Below are 21296 nucleotides of genomic sequence, written 5' to 3'. Positions count from 1 at the left end.
GCTAAATTACATTATACCTACCGTACAAATAAATGAGAAACTTGCGTCAATAGACTTTGGGTGCTAAATTTTGCGATCAATTGTAAGAGTTTTTCCGCCCCGAAAACGTTCTCAAATCTTATTCGCTTCTGTAGCTATTGAAAAAGCAGCTCAGAATCTATAAGTGGACTAAATTTGATATCTATAAGTCATTTATTTTGAAAGTTAGAGGCAAAATCGGAAAATTACATTTTTTAGTAGTGATTTGCTCATCTAGGTTAAGTAGTGAAAAGTTTTCCTCTCACATTAGACGCTTCATTCCTTTTTTCACTATTTTTTTTTAAAACTTTAGCGGCAATAAAAGGAACGGAAAATCAAAAATTGAGAAAAGTAAATATTGACAGATCTTGAGTAATCGTGGCAATTTTTAAGACAGATTATGACCACACAATACAGTCTATTTGTGGGAGCTGACGCAGCATTCAGTCACGCAATGAAGTGTGAATAATGAAGCCATTACTCCCGTGAAGTAATAACTGCCGTGAAAAGAGGGAAATCTTTCAGGGAGAAATGAAATTGCTTGATAAAGGTTCCAATTCTCAGAATCTTCAGAATGCTGATTTGGCTCTTGACTTCTTTCATTTTTACTTGCTTCTTTTTGGTAAAAAATCAGCATCTTCACTAATCTTCCAATTCTTCTACTGTAAAGCAAAACGGCTTGTCATGACTCGTTTTTAACCCTTTTACATGTGTCCGCCGCCAGTTCCGTTTCCACAAAAGGCTTGAATTGATGTAAAGCGCCATTCATCCTGGCCGGTGCGAATTCAACAACCGCGACGTCGACGCCGCGTCGCGGCGCCGACGTCGCTAATTACGACATTTAAGTCCGTCGGTTTTTAACTACATTTTAACACATTTTGAACATTTCTTTCGTAACTCCAAAACTACGTTCTTTCCATCCAACAGAGCCGAAAGCTCTCCTCCACGTTCCTCGTCACGTGGTCTATTCTCGTAACCGAACGAATGCGTGAACGCACCGATACCTAAAACACTCTGTATAATTAGTAGCTCCAAGGCGTGAAGTACATATTTGCACAAGCCTGCTGGATCCTCATGGCTACCGGCTACAGGAATTAATTAAACATAAAACTTCCGATCTAGATAACAGCGCGTCTATTTCTGGCTTCTCTAGCCGATAACTACCAATAAAAACCGCGTGAATCAAGTCACCCGGCGCCTCCACCGAAAAAAACTGCCATAATCCTAGCAGGCCATTGTCGTTACGCTTTTGTTTACCGCCCAGCCATCATGTTTACTTTACGACTTTATGATTTAACAGGCGGTCAATGCGGCAATAAAGCCCGCACCCGTCCCGCCCGATCGCCCCTTTCCCCACCCAGCCCTCCTTTAGAAAATTTCGAAAAGTCTCTGCGGAAAAATTCTCCACACATGTGGCACATAACAAAATGGAATGCGTCGCAAAGGACGTTTATAGCTTCGTCATGTACCGTGCATGTTCGTTAACCCCCGCGTGACGTCGATACGGATGCTCGCCTCCCATTGGCTAGGGGCGGAGCCGGAGTCAGGCGGGTCGAAGCGGCTGTGGAAACAAGCGAAGCTCGGCTAGTACACGGTAATTTCTTATTGCGGGAACATGTTGACGTTTCGTTAGTGTTTTTTGCCTCATAATCGCCGGATTTTGACAAGGTAAAAACGGTTATCGGTGCCGGAAAGGTGGTAGAGTCACGTGTGAAAATTTCGAGACGATCCGGGGAACGGAAGGCCGCCGAAAACGATGTTAAACACCGGAATATTTTAACATGCAATACAGTATCTGTGTATGTAGGCGATGCGGCGTTGCCGGATCGACGCCGTTGCCGCGTTGCCATTCACGGGACCGATTTTTAACGCAGAGTGCTCCGGAGCGATCCGCTGGTGACAGTTGAATGCGCAAGACTGAGGTAACTTGATAAATTAGTTCTTAGACCTGCAACTATACACATTAGACAGTCATTTGTTAACAAAAATTTTGACAGCACCCAGACGGATGCTCGCTTTTGTTTCAGGGCAACCGAAGGAAAAGCCCCCTTGTCATTTCAATAATTAAAATAATTAATTAGTAGTGATTACATGCACCCTCTCTCTTCATCCCCTAATTTTAATTATTAATTCCTCCCCTCCACGGTGGTCGAAATTTCTCTATACTTTGAATAAACAATAGCAGTCTCTGGAAACAAGTGAAGATTCTTTATTTACAATATATCATGTCACGCGAGCTGCCTTCGACCATCTTCCGTCTCTCTCTCGCTCGCGCGGTGACATCATTCTCCGTCTCTTTCGGTTGGTAATGTTGAAACCGTTTTCTTTTTTTAACTCATTTGTAATGGCAGAGTGCGTCCCTCTTAAATTATACGTTTCTCCTTTGCTGCGCGGCTTGTTTTGCCTCTATCCTCGTCCCACTCGCATCCTCTATCTTTGTCTCCTGCATTTCTCGAGGGCTCCGGGACGATGTTATTTTGTTCGCGCACTGGGGTAGATCCATCGCCAACTTTCTCCCTTTCCAAGGGGTGCACACGCTGCAAAAAAACTCGAAGGGATGCGTTGTGCGACATTCCCGAAATTGTCAATTTACGATTGTTTCTAAAACGGGAATCTAGGGGTGGCTTCGGGTTAAATTGTTTTCAGCTGTCGCTATCCCAGGAGGCCATTTAAAATTAATACGTCCGCTTCGCCGATGACGGATCGATAACGTTATATTCGTTATGGATTATGACCATGACGCGTTTTTTTTCGCCGGATTTTGGAAATTGGCACGTCACGTGGTATCGCCATTTTGTGATGAATGGGTTTAAAGGAGTTAAGGTGAAGGTCACGTGGCGATCCGCGTGGCCAATCGAGGTGAAATGTCATTCGCGATGACGTTTTGTTGTTAATATGGCGGTCGGACGAAAACAAATATGACGTCACGTCACTTGTTTTTACCACGGCTATGTTTGATTTTGTTATTTGCAACTAATTATGAGGTAATTAAACAACTTTAGGTAAGTTTTTGAGGTAAGTTTGGCGCGATATTGCGATACACTTCAAACAATATTTGTTTTGTTCGAGTAGTTGTTAAAAATATTTAGATAATACGAGCGTGTTTGTTGTGGATTTTTTATGCCAACACAAACAAATGACGAGCATTTTGATTTAACATGACGTACGCCTACTGCGTTTTTTGTTCAAGCTTGTTATCTACATTATCTTTGACAAGGAAATTAGGCTGTCAGTCGTGTTGTTTGTCAAATTTCGAGTGAATATTTTGTTCCAAATAAAGATCAAGTGCGCGTTGCGTGACTTATAGAACAATAAATAGTTTGGCAAATATGCAAAAGTTAGCACATTCTGTGTGTTTTGCAGTGCACCGATGGAATTTCTAACGGTTTTCTATTCTTTTAATGGAAAAATGGACGTTTGGTGGCTTGGCGGTGGCAAGAAGGCTACGATTCGCTTTTCCTCGTGCAACAAGCGAGGCTTTCCACGCTTGCACCATAAAATACTTTCACATTTTATGGCAATGTGCTCACTTTTCTTTCTCGATTTTGGTAGAATTCGTCATGGCGAAAAATTTTTTTGGGGACAAAATTGGAAAATTTTTGACTAGTCCTAAAAGTAAACATTTCTGAAATTTGGGTCGGTGGCTCTATGACTTTGAAATTTGGCATCCTTAATGGACGAATCACAAGGAAAATGGTCTCTCAATTTTATTCTTCTATCGTCACAAATAAAAGAGTTACAGGGAGCTATATAGGTAGAGGCCGAATTTTTTTTTTGCTTCTTAATTTATTTTTTTTGGTTTGTGCCTGTGGATTTATAATTTTGTAAATCGGTCTGTTTGTCAATTAGGTTGAAAGTAATAACCTCCAAAACTTTCTTTTCATTAATTTCACGGATAATAGGTTCTAAGAAAAACCTTAAGAATTTGTGGTCAAAAAAATTAATGAAAATTTTATAAAATCGTTATTGGTGCTGTACGGCTATGAAAATTGGCATGTTTATTGAAAAAAATCAAAATTTTATCTTCAAAAATAAGAAAATTAGATCTTAAAGAAATAGTCGAAAAAAATTATTGCTCCTGAAAATTAAAAACTTTGAAAGTGCTTTTTGTATTTATGACTCGTTAAATCTTTTTTTTTGTCAACTAAATTCACAGTAATGAGCTCCAAAAATTTGTTTTAATCGATTTTACGGTTAATAGAATTGTAGGTTCTAATAAGAATTAAGAGAATTTGTGGTCCAAAAAAATCCTAAGTCCTTATCGGCTAAACAGCTTTGAAAGTTAGCATGTTTACAGGACGAATCAAAAGAGAAATGGTTTTAAAATTTCAGTATTTTATTTTCAAAAATAAGAAAATTAGAGGATTTTAAAGAAAATGTCAAAAAAAATTATTGCTCTTGAAAATTAAAAATTTTGAAAATGCCTGTGGATTTATAACTCGATAAATTTGAATGTTTGTCAAGTAGATCCAAAGTAATAACCTCTAAAACGCTCTTAACATTAATTTTACGGATAATAGAATTGTTAGGTTCTAAAAAAAACTTGGAGAATTTGTGGTAAAACAAAAACACAAAAATTTCTAAAATCGTTACTGGTGACTGTACGGCTTTGAAAATTAACACTATTACTGAACAAATCAAAAGAGAAATGGTCTCAAAATTTCATTATTTTGTCTTAAAAAACAAGAGAATTAGAGGATCTTAAAGAAATTGTCAAAAAAAATTAATTGCTTCTGAAAATTAAAATTTTTGAAAGTGCCTGTAGATTTATGACTACTCGTCAAAAATAAGAAAATTAAAGGATCTTGAACAAGTGCTCAAAAAAATGTTATTGTTTCTAAAAATTAAAAATTTGGAAAATTGCCTTTAGTAGATCTATGATTTGGTAAATCTGTCTTTTTGTCAACTAGGTTCATAGTAATAACCTCTAAAACGTTATTTTTATTAATTTTACGGATAATGGAATTGTTAGGCTTTAAAAAGAATTTGCAAAATTTGTGTTAAAAAAAAATCAATAAATTCTAAAATCGTTATTGGTGACTGTACGGCTTTGAAAATTAACACTTTTACTGAACAAATCAAAAGAGAACTGGTCTGAAAATTTCATTATTTTGTCTTAAAAAACAAGAGAATTAGAGGATCTTCAAGAAGTGGTAAAAAAAATTCGTTGCTCCTGAAAATTAAAAATTTTGAAATTTACTGCTTCTACTTTTATACCTTGGTTAATCAGTTTGTTTGTCACCCAGGTTCAAAGTAATAACTTCTATAATTTTCCTTCGTCCGATAATTTCAGAGCTGTGGAATCATAAACGAGTTCTAATCAATTTTTGAAAATTGCGTCGCCGCGAAATAACTTGAAATCACTTTGTAATCGATGCAATAAATGTCGCGTAAACTCGTAAACAACCTGAGCAATAATAAAACGTCATAAATAAATAATGGCGCTTGGTGGAGTAGAAATTAATAAATAATCCGTTTCCACTCGAAGATTTCGTTTCAATTTAAATTGTTATCGTCTAGTTCGATAATTCCGGCTGATGGTTAAAATTAGAACAGCGAGAATAAAACAAATGTCATTCCCATTTCCCATCCCGACATTTTATTTATTTAAGTTATTGATACTCTGCAAGCAAATTGTTGACTCTGTTCGATCCATATTTACTCGCCCAACATTTCTATCAATCGATCGGAATTTTCTCCGCTCGATTTTGCAAATGGCACTTAATTTCCCCGCGAGGAACTCCTTCAATTTCCGACCTTCCGAAAGCCCAATTGTTGGCCGCTACGCGTTGCCCCAAACTCGATCGATCGAATTACCACCCTCCACCCCCTGTCGAACAATTCCACAAAGCGCGCCCGAATTGCTATACGCATCGCCCTTCGAACGACCTTGCTGCGTACCCCTGACACGTGGTTTCGAAGGGTTGCGTATCAGGATCGCAGGAGTGGTGAAGAAGTAGGTGTGGCCCTTCGTCTACCCTAAAATCTCCCTCTAATCGGCATTCGTGGCATCGAGTGTGAGGGATCTCCGCTGCAATTAACAAGGGGTGACTATCCACCAATAGGGCGAGGCCGGGGGAGGGGGCGGGGGTTGCTGAAGGAGCAAGGGGTTTGAGTTTGAAGAGTTAAGTAGTAAGAATGAAAAAATTTTATCTATAGGGTGGTCATTAATTTTTACTTATTGTTATCTGGGAACGGTTTGCTCCGAAACGAATTAGTTTGTTTTGTAGATTAGAAATTATGCGATGTGTGGAAATGACACGTGGAAATTTTAATGACGTCTTTCTTGTTTGTTTGGACGATTAGTTCGCCGCCCCCGCCACTGTTTGATGATAAACCGCCCCCAGAGCTGAGTTTTAAATCTGCCGCCGCTGCAGAAAATTAATTGAACTAGGTAATTTCCATTCGCAGTTGCCTTTGAGAAAAAAGTCATGTCGTAGCTAACACCATCGTTGCAGTTTCGACGTATGAAAACTGAAAAATTTGAGAGATTTCACAGTTTTCGAACAAGGAGTCGACATACGTTCAAAATGCAGAATTTTATTAGGAATTTTTTGATGATTCTGAAATAAAATGCGATGAAATTTCAATTCGCAGTTGGCTTTGAGGAAAAATCTCATGTCGTAGCTAACATCATCGCAACAGTTTTGGCGTATGAAAACCGAATATTTGTGAGATATGACAGTTTTCGAGCCAGAAGTCGACATACGTTCACAATGCATGGCCTGTCTAGATTGGAAATTTAAAGAGTTACTCGAACAGATATCGCATCAGAATTTTTAAATTTTTTGATAATTTGAAAATAAAATGCGATGAACTTTCGATTTGTAGTTGGCTTTGAGAAAATTTTCATGTCGTAGCTAACACCATCGCAGCAGTTTTGGCTAATAAAAACTAAATATTTGTGAAATTTGACAGTTTTCGAGTCAGAAGTCGACATACGTTTAAAATGCATGGCTTGCTTAGAATGAAAATTTAATGAGTTACCCGAGCAGACGTCAAAATTTTAGAAGAATGTTTTGATGATTCGGACGTAAAGTACGAAAAAATTTCGATTCGCAGTAGCCTTTGAGAAAAAAACTCATGTCGTAGCTAACACCATCGCAGCAGTATCGACGTATAAAAATTATAACATTTGAGAGATTTGACAGTTTTCAAGGAAGAAGCCGACATACGTTTAAAATGCAGAATTTTATGATTCTTGATGATTCTGAAATAAAATACGATGAAATTTTATTTCGCATTGGGCTTTAAGAAAAAAAATCTCATGTCGTAGCTAACACAATCGCAGCAGTTTTAGCGTATGAAAACCGAATATTTGTGAAATTTGATAGTTTTGGAGTCAGAAGCAGACATACGTTCAGAATGCATGGCCTGCCTAGAATGGAAATTTAATAAAACATCCGAGTAGATATCGTCATAATTTCATGACGATTTTTTTTATTTTTTGATGATTCGGACGTAAAGTACGATAAAATTTCGATTCGCAGTTGACTTCGAGAAAAATCTCATGTCGTAACTAACATCATCGCAGCAGTTTTGGAAATGAAAGCTAAATATTTGTGAGATTTGACAGTTTTCGAGTCAGAAATCGACATACGTTCAAAATGCATCGCCTACTTAGAATGCAAATTTAATGAGTTACCCCAGCAGATATTGTCATAATTTCATGACGATTTTTTTTGTTTTTTGATGATTCTAAAGGAGGTAAAATACGATGAAATTTCAATTCGCAGTTGGCCTTGAGAAAAGTCTCATGTCGTAACTAACGCCATCGCAGCAGTTTTGGCGTATGAAAGTTCAATATTTGCGAAATACAACAGTTTTCGAGTCAGAAGGCGACATACGTTCAAAATACATGACCTGCCTAGAATGAATCGTACGATATTTTCGAACAATTTAATTATCTGGAGTTCCGTCCGTGATCGTGACAATTAACCGATGAGTAGAAAAAATAGTGTTTGTAATTCAAGCGTAAAGTTCCATTTTCCGCACTCCACGCCGGGCGAATGAGAAATCGAACCAACGGAAATATCCTATTTTTGTTGTTTATTTTCGTATTTATTGAAAAAGCAATTAATTAATATTTATATAAAAACAAAATTGTTTTCACAACGGGTAGTTTGATTGACGTGCACGTCAATTATAGTTATTTTATCGAGTCCAGGTTGGTACAATAAAAAACGTGTTTTTATCGCTACTCCTTCGATTTCGTTGTTTTTTTAATACCAACGTTGCAAAATTTTTCTCACACTTTTCGAGTACAGTCGAACTTTCGCAACTCCGAATTCGACTGTATTAACCATCAATTAACATGGCGTCTCCGGTCTAATTCCCATCGCAGCCTTCTGCGATGATGATGACCGCACACAGGTGTGTAATTATGTTGCTGGGGTCAGCCAGAAGTGGGCGTAGAGATGGGGAGGGGCCCTGTACAAGCCCATGCCAGGCATGACATTAAAGCGTCACTCTTCATATGACCACGCGATCAACACACCTGACTCATTTGCGCCTTTCGTTTGTTATTTCCAGATGGCACACGTCAAAATGAGGAAAATCCACGTCAAGGATTTGAACGACGCGCTCGTCTGCACGCTGTGCAACGGCTACTTGATCGACGCCACCACTCTTTCGGAATGCTACCACGTCTGTAAGTTTAGAGGAAATTCTCACCTGGGGGTGTTAAAAGTGGCGATTTTCAGTTTGCCGCGGGTGCATCTTGAGGCACTTTGAGAGCAAGGCGGCGTGTCCTTTGTGCAATTTCGTTTATAAGAAGAAGAATCAAGCTTTCTTCAAGGCCGATCCGCAGATACAGGCGGTGGTTTATAAGGTCGTCCCGGCGCTTTACTCCAAGGAGATGCAGAGGAGGGAGGACTTCTACAGGAGCACGGGGGTGCGGGCTAGCAGCTCCTGCAGCGACGACAGCGTCCTCGAGAGGGAGCGCGACATGATCAACGAGGAGGACTCGATGGTAAGAGCCGAAAGGAAGTCCCACTCTCTGAGGTTCCACTGTAATTTGTGCGATTTTTTTCAATACAGTAGAACCTCCGTTAGCTCTAATTGTGTTTTTTCAAGTCTACGCTGTAAGTATATGATTCTCGATTTCGGGAATATACAGGGTGAGGCCCCAAAAATCTGAGAAAATGCGCTCAAACTTGATGACCAAAAAATAGAAGAATTTAAAACAAGAATCTAAACTAAAAAAGGAATTAAAAACTCGGCACAGAAAAATTTTTTAAAGAACTTTTCACTATCAGGCAAAACGTTACAATTTTTACTTAGGCCTGTATATTGAACAATTTTTGGAGTAGAAAGTCAAAATTTTCAAAACTTATTAGTTTGGATTTAATAATTAGACATACTAAATTACAAAATACCAACTCTACGGAGAAAGAAATTAAAAATTTTTATTCCATGATCTGGGAAAAACTAGCAATTTTCAACGACCCTCTCTATTTAGCCCTATAAATTAGACAATTTCTGGAGTAGAAAGTTGAAATTTTCAGAATTTGCTAGCTTGGATTTTTGTGTTAGACACACAAAATTACAAAATTCTAACTGTACCGGAGAAAAAATTACAAAAAGTTATTTTACGATCAAAGAGAAACTAGAAAATTTCAACAACACATTCGATTTAGGCCTGTAAATTAGACAGTTTTCAGAGTCGAAATTTTGAGAATTCGCTAGTTTCGATATTTGTAGCAGACACACTAAATTACAAAATTTCAACCCCACAGAAAAAGAAATTAAAAATTTTTGTTCCACGATCAGGAAAAACTAGCGATTTTTAACAACCCTTGCTGTTTTAGTCCCATAAATTGAACAGTTTTTGGGGTAAAGCGTCGAAATTTTCAGAATTTACTAGTTTCAATCTCTGTGTTAGACACACAAAATTACAAAAATTTAACTGCACTGAGAAAAAAATAAAAAAAAAATATTCCACCATCAGAGAGAAACTAGCAATTTTTTAATAGCACATTCAATTTTGGCCTGTAAATTGGAGAAATTTTGGGGTAGAAAGTCGAAATTTTTAGAATTTCTGTTTCGATCTCATTATTGGACACACTAAATTACAAAAAACCAACTCCACAGAGAAAGAAATTAAAAATTTTTAGTTCACGATCAGGGAAAAACTAGCGATTTTTAACAACCCTTGCTATTTTAGTCCCATAAAATGAACAGTTTTTGAGGTGGAGCGTCGAAATTTTTAGAATTCACTAGTGTTGATCTCTGTGTTAGACACACGAAATTACAAAAATTTCACTGCACAGAAAAAAAAATAAAAAATAAATCCACGATCAGGGAGAAACTAGCAATTTTCAACAGCGCTTTATATTTTGACCTGTAAATTGGACAAATTTTGGGGTAGATAGTCGAAATTTTTGGTATTTACTAGTTTTGATCTCAATATTGGACACACTAGATTAGAACATACCAACTCCACAGAGAAAGAAATTAAAAAATTTTATTCCACGATCTGGGAAAAATACGCAATTTTAAACATTTTCTAATTAAAACTATAAATTGGACAATTCTTGAGGTAGACACTCGAAATTTTTAGAATTTATTACTTTGGATCTTTGTGTTAGACACATGAAATTATCTGCACAGGAAAAAAAAAATCTACGATCAGGGAGAAACTAGCATATTTTCTACAACTGTTTTTATTTTGGCCTGTAAATTGGACAAATTTTGGGGTAAAACGTCGAAATTTTCAGAATTTCCTAGTTTCGGTCTCATTATTGAGCACACTAAATTACAAAATACCAACACCACAGAGAAAGAAATTAAAAAAATATATATCCATGATTTGGGGAAAATTAGCAATTTTGAACAACATTTTTTATTTAGTCCTCTAATTTGGAAAGTTTTTGGAGAATAAAGTCCAAGTGTTCAGAATTTACTAGTTTTGATCTCTGTGTTAGACACACGAAATTACAAAATTCTAATTGCACCGGAAAAAAAATTACAAAAAGTTATTTCACGATCAAAGAAAAACTAGAAATTTTCAACGACACTTTCGATTTAGGTCTGTAAATTGGAGAAATTTTGGGGTAGAAAGTCGAAATTTTCAGATTTTCCCAGTTTCGATCTCATTACTGGACACACTAAATTTCAGAATACCAACTCCACGGAGAAAAAAATTGACAATTTAAAGTTCAGGATCAGGGAAAAACTAACGATTTTTAACAACCCTTGCAAATTTAGTCTTATAAATTGAACAGTTTTTGGGGTGGAGCGTCGAAATTTTTAGAATTTACTAGTGTTGATCTCTGTGTTAGACACACGAAATTACAAAAATTTAACTGCACAGAGAAAAATATAAAAAAAAATTATTCCACAATCAGGGAGAAACTAGCAGTTTTCTACAGGATTTTCAATTTTGGCCTGTAAATTGGAGAAATTTTGGAGTAGAAAATCGAAATTTTCAGAATTTGCTAGTTGCAATCTCTTTATTGAGCACACTAAATAACAAAATACCAACTCTATAGAGAAAGAAATTAAAAATTTTGATTCCATGATCTGGGAAAAATTTGCAATTTTCAACAACACTCTCTTATTTAGCCCTATAAATTAAAAAATTTTTGGAGTAGAAATTTGAAATTTTCAGAATTTGCTAGTTTGGATCTTTGTGTTAGACACACGAAATTACAAAATTTCAACCCCACAGAAAATAAAATTAAATTTATTTTTCCACGATCAGGGAAAAACTACCGATTTTAACAACCCTTGCTATTTAGCCCTCTAAATTGAACAGTTTTCGGGGTAGAGCGTCGAAATTTTCACAATTCACTAGCTCAGATCTGTGTGTTACAAGTCCACGCTGTATATATGATTCTCGAATCGGTAATATACAGGGTGAGGTCCGAAAAATCAGCAAAAATTCCGCCAAGTTCACATTGATCCGCGAATGTTTACTTCCTTTTTATTTCCATTTTATGGCCCACACTATAAAATCCGATCTAGGTTTATTTTCTTAGTACATTCGCACGACCCACTTTTCCAGGTTTCCCCGTACGTCGGCGACAAGAGCAAATTCTTCGGCCCCGAAGACTCCATCTCGCTGTCGCTGGAGTACTACCAGCACCACTTGGACAAAGGCGATGTCTCCAAGCCCACGACAAAACAATCGGATTCAGATCGGGTCAAAGTGGCGGACAAAAGTGCGAGTGTTTTAAATAACAATAACAATGACACGGTGGGTGACAAGCACAAACTGAGCGCCAAAAATGACACCGACAAAAGTGACAAAAGTGACAAAAGGTTCCTCCAGTGCCCGGCGGCGGTGTCCATGCAGCACCTCCAGAAGTTCGTGCGGATGAAGTTCGCCCTCTCGCCGAATCACAAGGTGAAGTCCATGGCGACTTTGGCGTCTTCTTAACGTGGTGTTTTGCAGGTTGACATCATCTACAAAGGCGAGGTGCTGCCGCCACACTTCAGCCTGATGGACGTGGCGTACACCTTCAAATGGAAGCGCGTAAGTCGATTTATCTTATCAATTTGCTCGGCGCGCCATCTGTCGGCCGCTGGTGCTTTTCTTGTTTCCATCGCGCGGAAAAATTCGTCCGAAATCGGAAAAATAGTCCTCACTTATCAGCACCAGTGGCGTACGGAAAAGGCGCAATTTCGTAATGTCGGCTGACCTCGGGCAGGTCATTACTATTGAAATTTTATGACGTGCGGTGTGAATGTTCGGGTTATTGTCGTTTGTGCGTAAATTTCAATGCGACGCCACTGCTCTTATATTACATGTTGTAATGAGTGTGATTTAATGCGCCGTCATGTTAATTCCTCACTTTCGCTTTAATTAGAGAAGGAAAATCAAATGTGTTGGGAAAGAGCGCGTGTTCTGCTGATAAAGCAATAGGAAATGTGGAAATCCTGAGATTGAATGGCAAAAAGTGGGTTTTTGGAGAATTTGAATAATTATGCAAATAAACGTGTTTTTTCGGACGTGAAATGCCGCCGGACGATATTATGAAATAAAGTCGATAAATTCCGGGGTTCCATTAAAACGGCGGTTTTATATGATGGCGATTAGTTTGAAAATTCCGGGGCGACTTCCGGGTTGCGGGCCGGAAGTTGGGTTTTATCTGTGTTTTTATTGCGCGGTTTCTGCGGATGATGGAGCAGAGATTGGGCGGTAACTTTGGCGGAATTGGAAGTGCTAGTTTTGCTTCTTTCTTGCTGTTTTCCTTTTTCTTCTTCTTCTTCTGTTGTCCTCTGTATGTTCTCTTTGGACACTATTCTTACATTTTCATTGCCGATATTTCTTCTTAGAACTTTATTCGTATTCTAATGCTTTCTTCTTTTCCGAATTTTTTTTTATAATCTTCACGACTTCTCTAGAAATCTCGTTTTTTTACATTCTTTTATTCGATTTTCTACGAATCGCCATTATTCGTCAAATTTTCTGATTTTTTAGAACTTTAGCGATTTATTCAGTTTTTAATTTATTATTAGAATTAGAATTTATTATTAGAATTAGAATCAGGTATTTCGAATTTGCTGAGAGTTTTCCAATAAGAAGTTCTCAGTAATAAAAAAAGCAAATTTTGTCTTAGAGAGACAGCACTAAAAAACAAGACGAAGAAACAAATTAAAGAAGAACTAACTAAAAGACTTAAATAAACATTTTAGAAGACATATAGAGAAAGAAAAATTAAGAAATTGCTCAAAAGAACTTGAAACCGAAAAAAAATGGAAAACTTGAGAATTAAAAAAAATGCGCTCAAGCTTGATGTCTAAAAATTGAAGAATTTAAAAGAAGAATGTAAACTAAACTAAAAAAATAATTAAAATTTTTAAGCCTTAAAAAACTCGACAGAGAAAAAAATAAAAAAGAAATTCTTCCACTATCAGGGAAAAAGTAGCAATTGTTAATTAGGCCTGTATATTGAACAATTTTTGGGGTAGAAAGTTGAAATTTTTTGAATTTACTAGTTTCGATCTCTGTGTTAGACACACGAAATTACAAAATTCTAACTGCACCGGGAAAAAAATTAAAAAAGTTATTTCACGATCAGAGGAAAACTAGAAATGTTCAACAACACTTTCCATTTAGGCCTGTAAATTGGTTAGTTTTTAGGGTAGAGGGTTAAAATTTTCAGAAATTGCTAGTTTCCATATCTGTAGTAGACACACTAAATTACAAAATTTCAACTCCACAGAGAAAGGTATTAAAAATTTTTATTCCACGAACTGGAAAAAACTAGCAATTTTCAACAACCCTTGCTATTTAGTCCCGTAAATTGAATAGTTTTCGGGGTGGAGCGTCGAAATTTTCACAGTTTACTAGCTTGAACCTAAGTGTTACAGACACATGAAATCAGAAAAATTCAACTGCACAGGGAAAAAAATAAAAAAAAATAATTCCACGATCAGGCAGAAACTAGCAATTTCTATTTTAGCCTGTAAATTGGAGAGATTTTGGGGAAAATTTTATTCTACGATTTGGGGAAAATTAGCAATTTTCAACAACACTTTCTATTACTTAGTCATCTAATTTGGAGAGTTTTCGGAGGATAAAATCTAAGTGTGCAAAATTTACTAGTTTTGATTTCTGTGTTAAACTGCACAAAAAAATAAAAATAAAAAAATTGTTCTACTATCAGGGAGAAATTAATAATTTTTAAGTCAATGGAAAGATTGAAGTTGTCATTTTTGGCTTTTTCCGGGACTTTTTTGAATTTGTCTAGGGTTTCTTGGGAATCTGTATGATTTTTTTGATTCTCTGACGAATCGCCAATATTTGTCAAATTGTCTGAGGATTTTTTAGGAATCTAGCGATTTATTCAGTTTTGCAATTTTTCTGAATTTTTTGGTTCTTTAAATTATTTAGAATTATTAGTATTTGGAATTTAATAAGAATTTTTGAAAGAATCTGCAGAAACCTAAAAATGGAGTTTCTGTAAGAAGTTCTCAGCCACTAAAACAGGTAATTTTGACAAAGGGAGTTTCTTCTATCTGTACTAGAAAACAAGACGAAAAAGAAAAAAAAAGAATTAGAAACTAAAAAATTTAACTTAAAATTTGAAAACGACATTAAAAAAAATGATTAAAAATGATCAGATTCTAAGAGTTTGAAGACCAAAAAGAAGAAGAAATAAGAATTTAAAAAGTCAAGGCTTAAAATAAGGTCGAAAGTATTCAATAATTGAAAGTTTGAAGTTGATATTTTGGGCTTAAGTTAAAAAATTTTAAAACCTGAAGAAATGAAAGAGCCTAGCGAATAACAGAATCTCTCTAAATTTAGCGTTTCTATATTTTCTTCAAGATTTTTTTAGAATGTTTCTTGAGGTCCTTGACGTTGTCAGTCACGAAAATAGGGAATTTCGACCAAGGGAGAGAAGAGAAAAAAGAATTAAACAAATAGAAAAGAAAAATAAAGAAATTGCAAACAAAATTGATTAAAAACAAATAATATAAAAAAACGGCTAATAATCTGAACGGAGATCCTGAGAGCTCAACATGAGGAGTCGAACAAACTGGGCTCAAGTTTGAAGAGCAAAGAATAGAAGAATTAAGAATTTTAAAGAAAAATATAAACTGAAAAAGGAATTAAAAGTGAGTCAAAATTAATAATAAAAATCAATCGAAGATTTGAGTTGATATTTCGAACTTGCATTAAACGATTCCAGAGACGGATTAAAAATTAAAGACCGAAGAGCCCAGTAAAATAACAGAATCATTAAAATTCTCGTAAACAAACAAATTCTAATAGTGACAAAAATCTAAAAAAACTGACAAAAACGTTAGAAGAAATTTATTGGATCAAATCTTGGTGTTGACAAAAATAACAAAAAATACAAATACAGTTTAATCATCGCTCTGATGATGGTAGCATTGCTATCGAAACGCGCGTCAGCATTTTTTTGACGTATTTTTGATAAAGCATTATCTAACAATAAAAACCGAATAAAAAGAATCAACAACACAAAATAAAACCATTCCTGAAACGCACAAACAGAAAAACTCTAATCGCACGTCTTATCTCCCATTCCCTGCAATTATTTCGTTAACACTCAGTATAATTGCGACACCACGATAAACACAAACTTACTTAACATTCTTTGTAATTAGTTGACGCGATAGCCCGCTGTTTATCCACGATCATGCAAATAGTAAAATTTTGGAACTAGTAATTTAACTTAGTCATTTTCTTATCATTCTTATCAGCTTGTTTGTTCCGTTATTAAAACTGCGGTCTAATGTGGGCCGAAACTACTGTTTTGTTCTAGTTATTGTGTTTAACAGTTCTGTGGCATTGTTTTGTAATTTACTGATATATGTATAATTAGGCGGTTTCAAGTCTGCGTCACGCGGAATTTTGTCATGAATAAAATATTAACATTCTTCCATATCTTTGGTACTACAAATAGCTAAAATCGGAATCAATTGATCACCTGAGAGGCGGAGTTTCATTTATTTGATGCAGAACCCACTCAAATGCAAATGATTCGATGGCGTGTCCGAAATCTCTTTTTTCCCCCTCGAATTTTTTAACAGCTCCAGATAATCGAAGAGAAAGCACTCCGGGAACTTCGCCCGATTGTAACTTCCTGTTGTAAAAACCGATTTTGTTCTGTTCCAGGTGAAACCGCTGCGGTTCTTCTACCGCATCTTCACCCCGCTGAAGATCCAGCCGATCAAGATCGTCAACACTGCGGTGTCGACCGGCGGAAAACAGCTCCAGGTGGTGTTGAAGACGAAGGTCGAACCGCCGCCGCCGCCCCCGGAAATCAAAGAAGAGAACGCGGAGGAAAACAGAGAGAAGGAGCGGCTGTTGGCGCATCTTCAGCTCCAGAGTCGGAGTAAAGTACAAAATAACGAGAATAACGTACCTGAGAAGGGGGCGCCGGTGCCCCCCGTCCAAGACTGCGTGTTTGATTACGAAGAGCCTGATAAGGAGGAGATTAAGCGGTTTGCGGAGAGGAGGGACCGGGAGTGGGCGCTGCAGAAGAAGATGGATGAGAGTAGGGAGAAGGAGGTGGAGGAGCATCACCACTTTAGTAAAAAACGGAAGAAGAACAAGCATTCGAAGAACGATTGCACGTATAAGAAGAGGAAGCTGCACGCGGAGATCACCAACAAGGAGGAGGAGTTGAAGTTGAAGGTGAAGCTGACGCAGCCGAACGGACACAAGCACAGACACCACAAGAGCAGTTCGGTGGAGATGAGCAGCAAGGAGAAACTCCTGCAGATGAGGCAGATCCGCCACAAACACGTCGTCAGCGAGGATAAGAACGTGCAGACGGTCCCGACGGTGTCGAAGGAGACCAGCACCGACACCCCCGAGAAAGAGGTCAAAGACAAGCCGGTGGAGGACGAGAAACTCCCCAAACCCACGAACGGGGTCTCTGAAGAACCCAAGAAGAGTGAAGGTACTGCTTTGAAGACCCCTTTGAACAAGGAATGGGGTAACCGCGTCGCCACCGTACAAATCGAGCGCAACGAGCAAACCGAGCAACAGGCGAAGAAGACGTTCCTGAAGTCGTACCAAGCGTACGCAGAAAAGTACCAAAAGTCAATTGAGAAGACTAAGACCGACAGTGCCAAAACCCCCCTGAGCCGGCCCTCGAATCTCGAGCTTAAAATCGCGAACCTCCAACAGCGATGCACCATTGAGGCGAAGAAACCCGAGACGCCCAAATCTGCACCCACCTCCCCCCAGTACCCCCCTGGTTTCACCGTGAGTAAGATCGAGAGTGGAGCAAAACGGAAAGTTGAAAGCGAAGACCGCCAGGACAAGCGGCCGAGTTTGGAAATCACTCTTATCAACCCTCCAGCTCCGGAGGTGAAGACGGTACCGGTGAAACCCGCGACTCCCGCCCCCGCGAAACGACCGCCCCCAGCGACCATCCCCTTGGACCGCATCAAGAAGTCGTTTAATTTTAAGCTGGGGATTAGCATCATCCCCAAGACGCTCCCAGAGAAGTGCGACAACATCGGAGCGTTGGACCTGTCGGCGAAGCCCTCCACCAAAGAAGAAACCGCTGGTACTACCAGCACCACCCCCGCGAAGCCCGTGAACGGCTTCGCCTCGCCGCCCCCGAAAGACGGTAAGAACGTGAACATGTCGAACCTGCAGATGTTGTCGAAAGTGGCGGCGGCGCAGGTGTTGAATAAAGGGGCCAAGCCGCGCCCGCAAATGCCCAATCTTCAGACTCTGAGGATTCCGACGCCGAACCAGAGGATTCCTCCGAGTCTGAAGATGATCGATAAAAGTCAGTTCCGGATGATGAGTCCTCAGATCCGGAATCTTCGGCCGAATCAAAATCAGAGTATCCGGAGTATTCCAAATCCGAGTCTGTTGGTGCGGCTGCAGCAGAATCGGTTAAACTCGATGAATATCAGAGAGAATAACAATGGGGAGAAGGAACCAGCGGCGGAGGCGCCGAAGGCGCCTGAAACCAAACCGGTTGAAGTTAAAGAAGTTTCGGTGTAATAACAGTCTGGCCAGTTTGGGGTCTTGGTGCCTTCCAATTGTGTTGTTTAGTCTTCCATTGTGTTTGTTTGGCAGGGAGCCGTACTGAGTACCCCAGTGAAACGGAGGTTTAAGAATACTCCACTATAGTTAAGTTCCTCTTTGAGACTAATAATTCAGTTTGTTAATTTTTTTTCTCATTGTTATTTTATTTAGTGTTTTGTTGTGGCATTGAGTGATTATTGTTTCATGTTACAAGTTCTCTTTACCCTTCGGTACTTCGATGTTATCGTATAGTATTAGTTGAATCAGACTGTACTTATAAATATGTATATCACATTTAGTCTTAGCGACCAGAAATTGTTCTTCGCATGTATGTGTATTGTATAGAATCCATTAATTGTATATACCTAATATGAACCAACTGAATAAATCAATGTATGACATTACTTATTCAAAAGAATTATCCCCAGTGCCTCCAAAGAATCGCTAAAAACCTATTTTTTCTGCGTCTAAAAGTAATATTGCGACTTTTGGAACACCTGTATATGTAGGTACAATTCGAATATATTACAACAAATTTTGAAAAAATTGCGAGCCACAACTAAAAAAATCGGGAAAAAGTAAGAGAAAGAAGAAGAAAATGAAGAAAAGTATGTCAACAAAACAAATAGGTAAGTGATAATAAGAAAACTATGAAAACAAAACAAAGAGAATAATAATATTAATAAAGGCACTTTTGTGTGTTCATTCAGTCTACAAAGAGAACACAAAATCCGTTATTAGAGTCATGTAACTGAAGAAACGGAAGAGTTCACGACACTGAATGAGCACTCAAATTTTACAGTTCTTTCTTCCTCGCGCATGTTCTTCTTCGGTTTGTTACAATACCACATTTCGATTCCGTCACACTTTCCTACGCACCAAACAAACCGCCGACTCAAAAAATTCGTTCTTTGTTTCAGAATATATCCTGGGTTCATCTAAATTTCCCTTCTAAAGCTAATTTTTCCTGCAGAGGATTTTTGTAGGCGCCAAATTTAAAATGCGGCCCTGTGATTGGTCGTTGAACAGACCGAGTTACCCAATGCTGATTTTTAAGAACTGTCACAATTGTCAAATTTCCACACTTTGTTTTGTTATTTTAAACTTGTTTTTGTAATTTTTAGTGCGCGATTAGCAGAAATTTTATTACAACTTTATGTGTTTTATCATTATATTTTACGGTTATTAATAAGCTTGACATTTAGTTTAGAAGCCATCTATTACTCAAAATTGACATGCGCACTACACGTAACGAGTTTTTCTCTTTGGAATCCTGCGGATGTCAAAAATTGCTCCTTCGTAAATCGGTAAATTCTCTCCAGGAAAAATTACCTATAAAGCTCGTTTTTTTGTAGGCGCAAAATTTAAAATACAGCTCCGTGATTGGTCATTGAACAGAGCGAGTTACACAATGCTGTTTTTTTAAATTCCTGCAAATCCTGTCAAATGCCAAACAAAAACTGTCACAATTGTCAAATTGTCATACTTTGTTTTGTTATTTTCAGTGCACATTCGCAAGTAAAATTCAGTTGCATTTGCATTCGCATTCATCTATTATTATTAGTAACATGTATGTATTAATTGCACTTATACTGCCGATTTCTAAAATTTCTTTTTCTTAAAACGGGAATTCTCTGCAGGAAAAATTACGTCTAGCTATCAGCGACTTCCATTTCCAATGTCAAGTTTAATTCAGAATTCTCACAGATAACTAGATGGGATATAACACTTTTCATTTTTGTTATCACAGTTTACTGCTATTGATTAGGCGTGTTACGACGTCATAAAAAGAAAGTTAGGAAGAGATAAAGTGTGAAATATTTTTGAGGGCATTGGGCTTTATTATGGTCACAATATGTTCGAGTTCCAGGTGGCACAATATGAGAAACAACATGTGCAAACATGTGTGTTTGTGTTTCATACCGCGTAGTCCAAAATTTGTACCAGAGAAGTGAATAATTTATAAAGTTTTATAAAAAAAAAAAATGTTGTAGTTTTTTTGGATTCTTCTTTTACGTTTTTTGTCACGTAACTTTTAACTAAAAAGAGAAAGCAGTGCTCCTGATGGCGCGTCAGAAAGACAAGATTTCAATATTTTTAGTCAAGCATTGCAATAAAAAATCGAAACATTAATTTTTGAGTTTTAAACAAAATTGCATCAAAAACTACGATTTTTTAGACGTAGCATCATTTTCTCGAAATATCATGAGAAGTACTAAAACTAGCGATGAGTATTATGCATCGTTAGAAAGCTTATTCATTTGTCTTTCCAACACACTCTTGAAAAATCCTGTAACTTTTTAAGTTTTCAAGAAAAATCGAAGAAGCAATTGTCATAAATCTTACTAGGATTAAAATTATTTTTAAGAATTTTTAAATATTTCAGTACCACAATTTTAAATCATTTTCATGCTTTTGGCAATAAAAGAAAAATAACAGGATTTTATCAATTTTGAATTTTAAAAAACGTAGTTTTTATCGTTTAAATCACAAATTTATGGTTAGCACTAAATTAAAACTAATTGCGTCAATTTGAAGCGCTTTGTTTTCTTTACATTTATAAAAAAATAGTGTTGGCGGCCCTTATACAGGGTGGTCCATCTAAGGTTTCGAGCCCAATATCTTTGTTATTTGTGAACGGATTTTAATAAAATTTAAAACCATGGTAACTGAAGAGGTAAGGCCTGATTTAACCCTCTTTTCTTCCGAAGGTTAATTTTATTCGTTTTAATTTAAAATAAAACAAATTAAAATTAATCTTATTTTATAAAGCGCCAGTAATAACAGGCATTCGCTGAAAATCAAT

At 37.3% G+C, this 21296-nt stretch overlaps 1 protein-coding gene across 1 annotated transcript; it reads left to right on the top strand.

Moving 5' to 3' along the window:
• Positions 1-1586: 1586 nt before the first annotated feature.
• Positions 1587-18894, top strand: LOC148177776 (uncharacterized). Its single transcript, XM_088032587.1, has 6 exons — positions 1587-1940; positions 8551-8668; positions 8721-8989; positions 12026-12367; positions 12416-12496; positions 16613-18894. Exons 1-6 carry the CDS (start codon positions 1926-1928, stop codon positions 18464-18466), a joined length of 2679 nt encoding a protein of 892 aa, XP_087888713.1. The 5' UTR covers positions 1587-1925; the 3' UTR covers positions 18467-18894.
• The last annotated feature ends 2402 nt before the right edge of the window (positions 18895-21296 follow it).

This window comes from Gnatocerus cornutus, chromosome 3 (genome assembly GCF_029298725.1).
Source record: "Gnatocerus cornutus isolate USDA-ARS CGAHR chromosome 3, icGnaCorn1.1, whole genome shotgun sequence".
NCBI lineage: Eukaryota > Metazoa > Arthropoda > Insecta > Coleoptera > Tenebrionidae > Gnatocerus > Gnatocerus cornutus.
The sequence above is the reverse complement of the archived record's forward strand: the minus strand, read 5'-3'. Positions and strand labels throughout refer to the sequence as shown.

Excerpts from the sequence above, each read along its gene's own strand:
- LOC148177776 (XM_088032587.1), top strand. Across the intron at positions 8,990-12,025 it reads TCAACGAGGAGGACTCGATG|GTTTCCCCGTACGTCGGCGA; the intron begins GTAAGAGCCGAA and ends CCACTTTTCCAG. Across the intron at positions 12,497-16,612 it reads ACACCTTCAAATGGAAGCGC|GTGAAACCGCTGCGGTTCTT; the intron begins GTAAGTCGATTT and ends GTTCTGTTCCAG.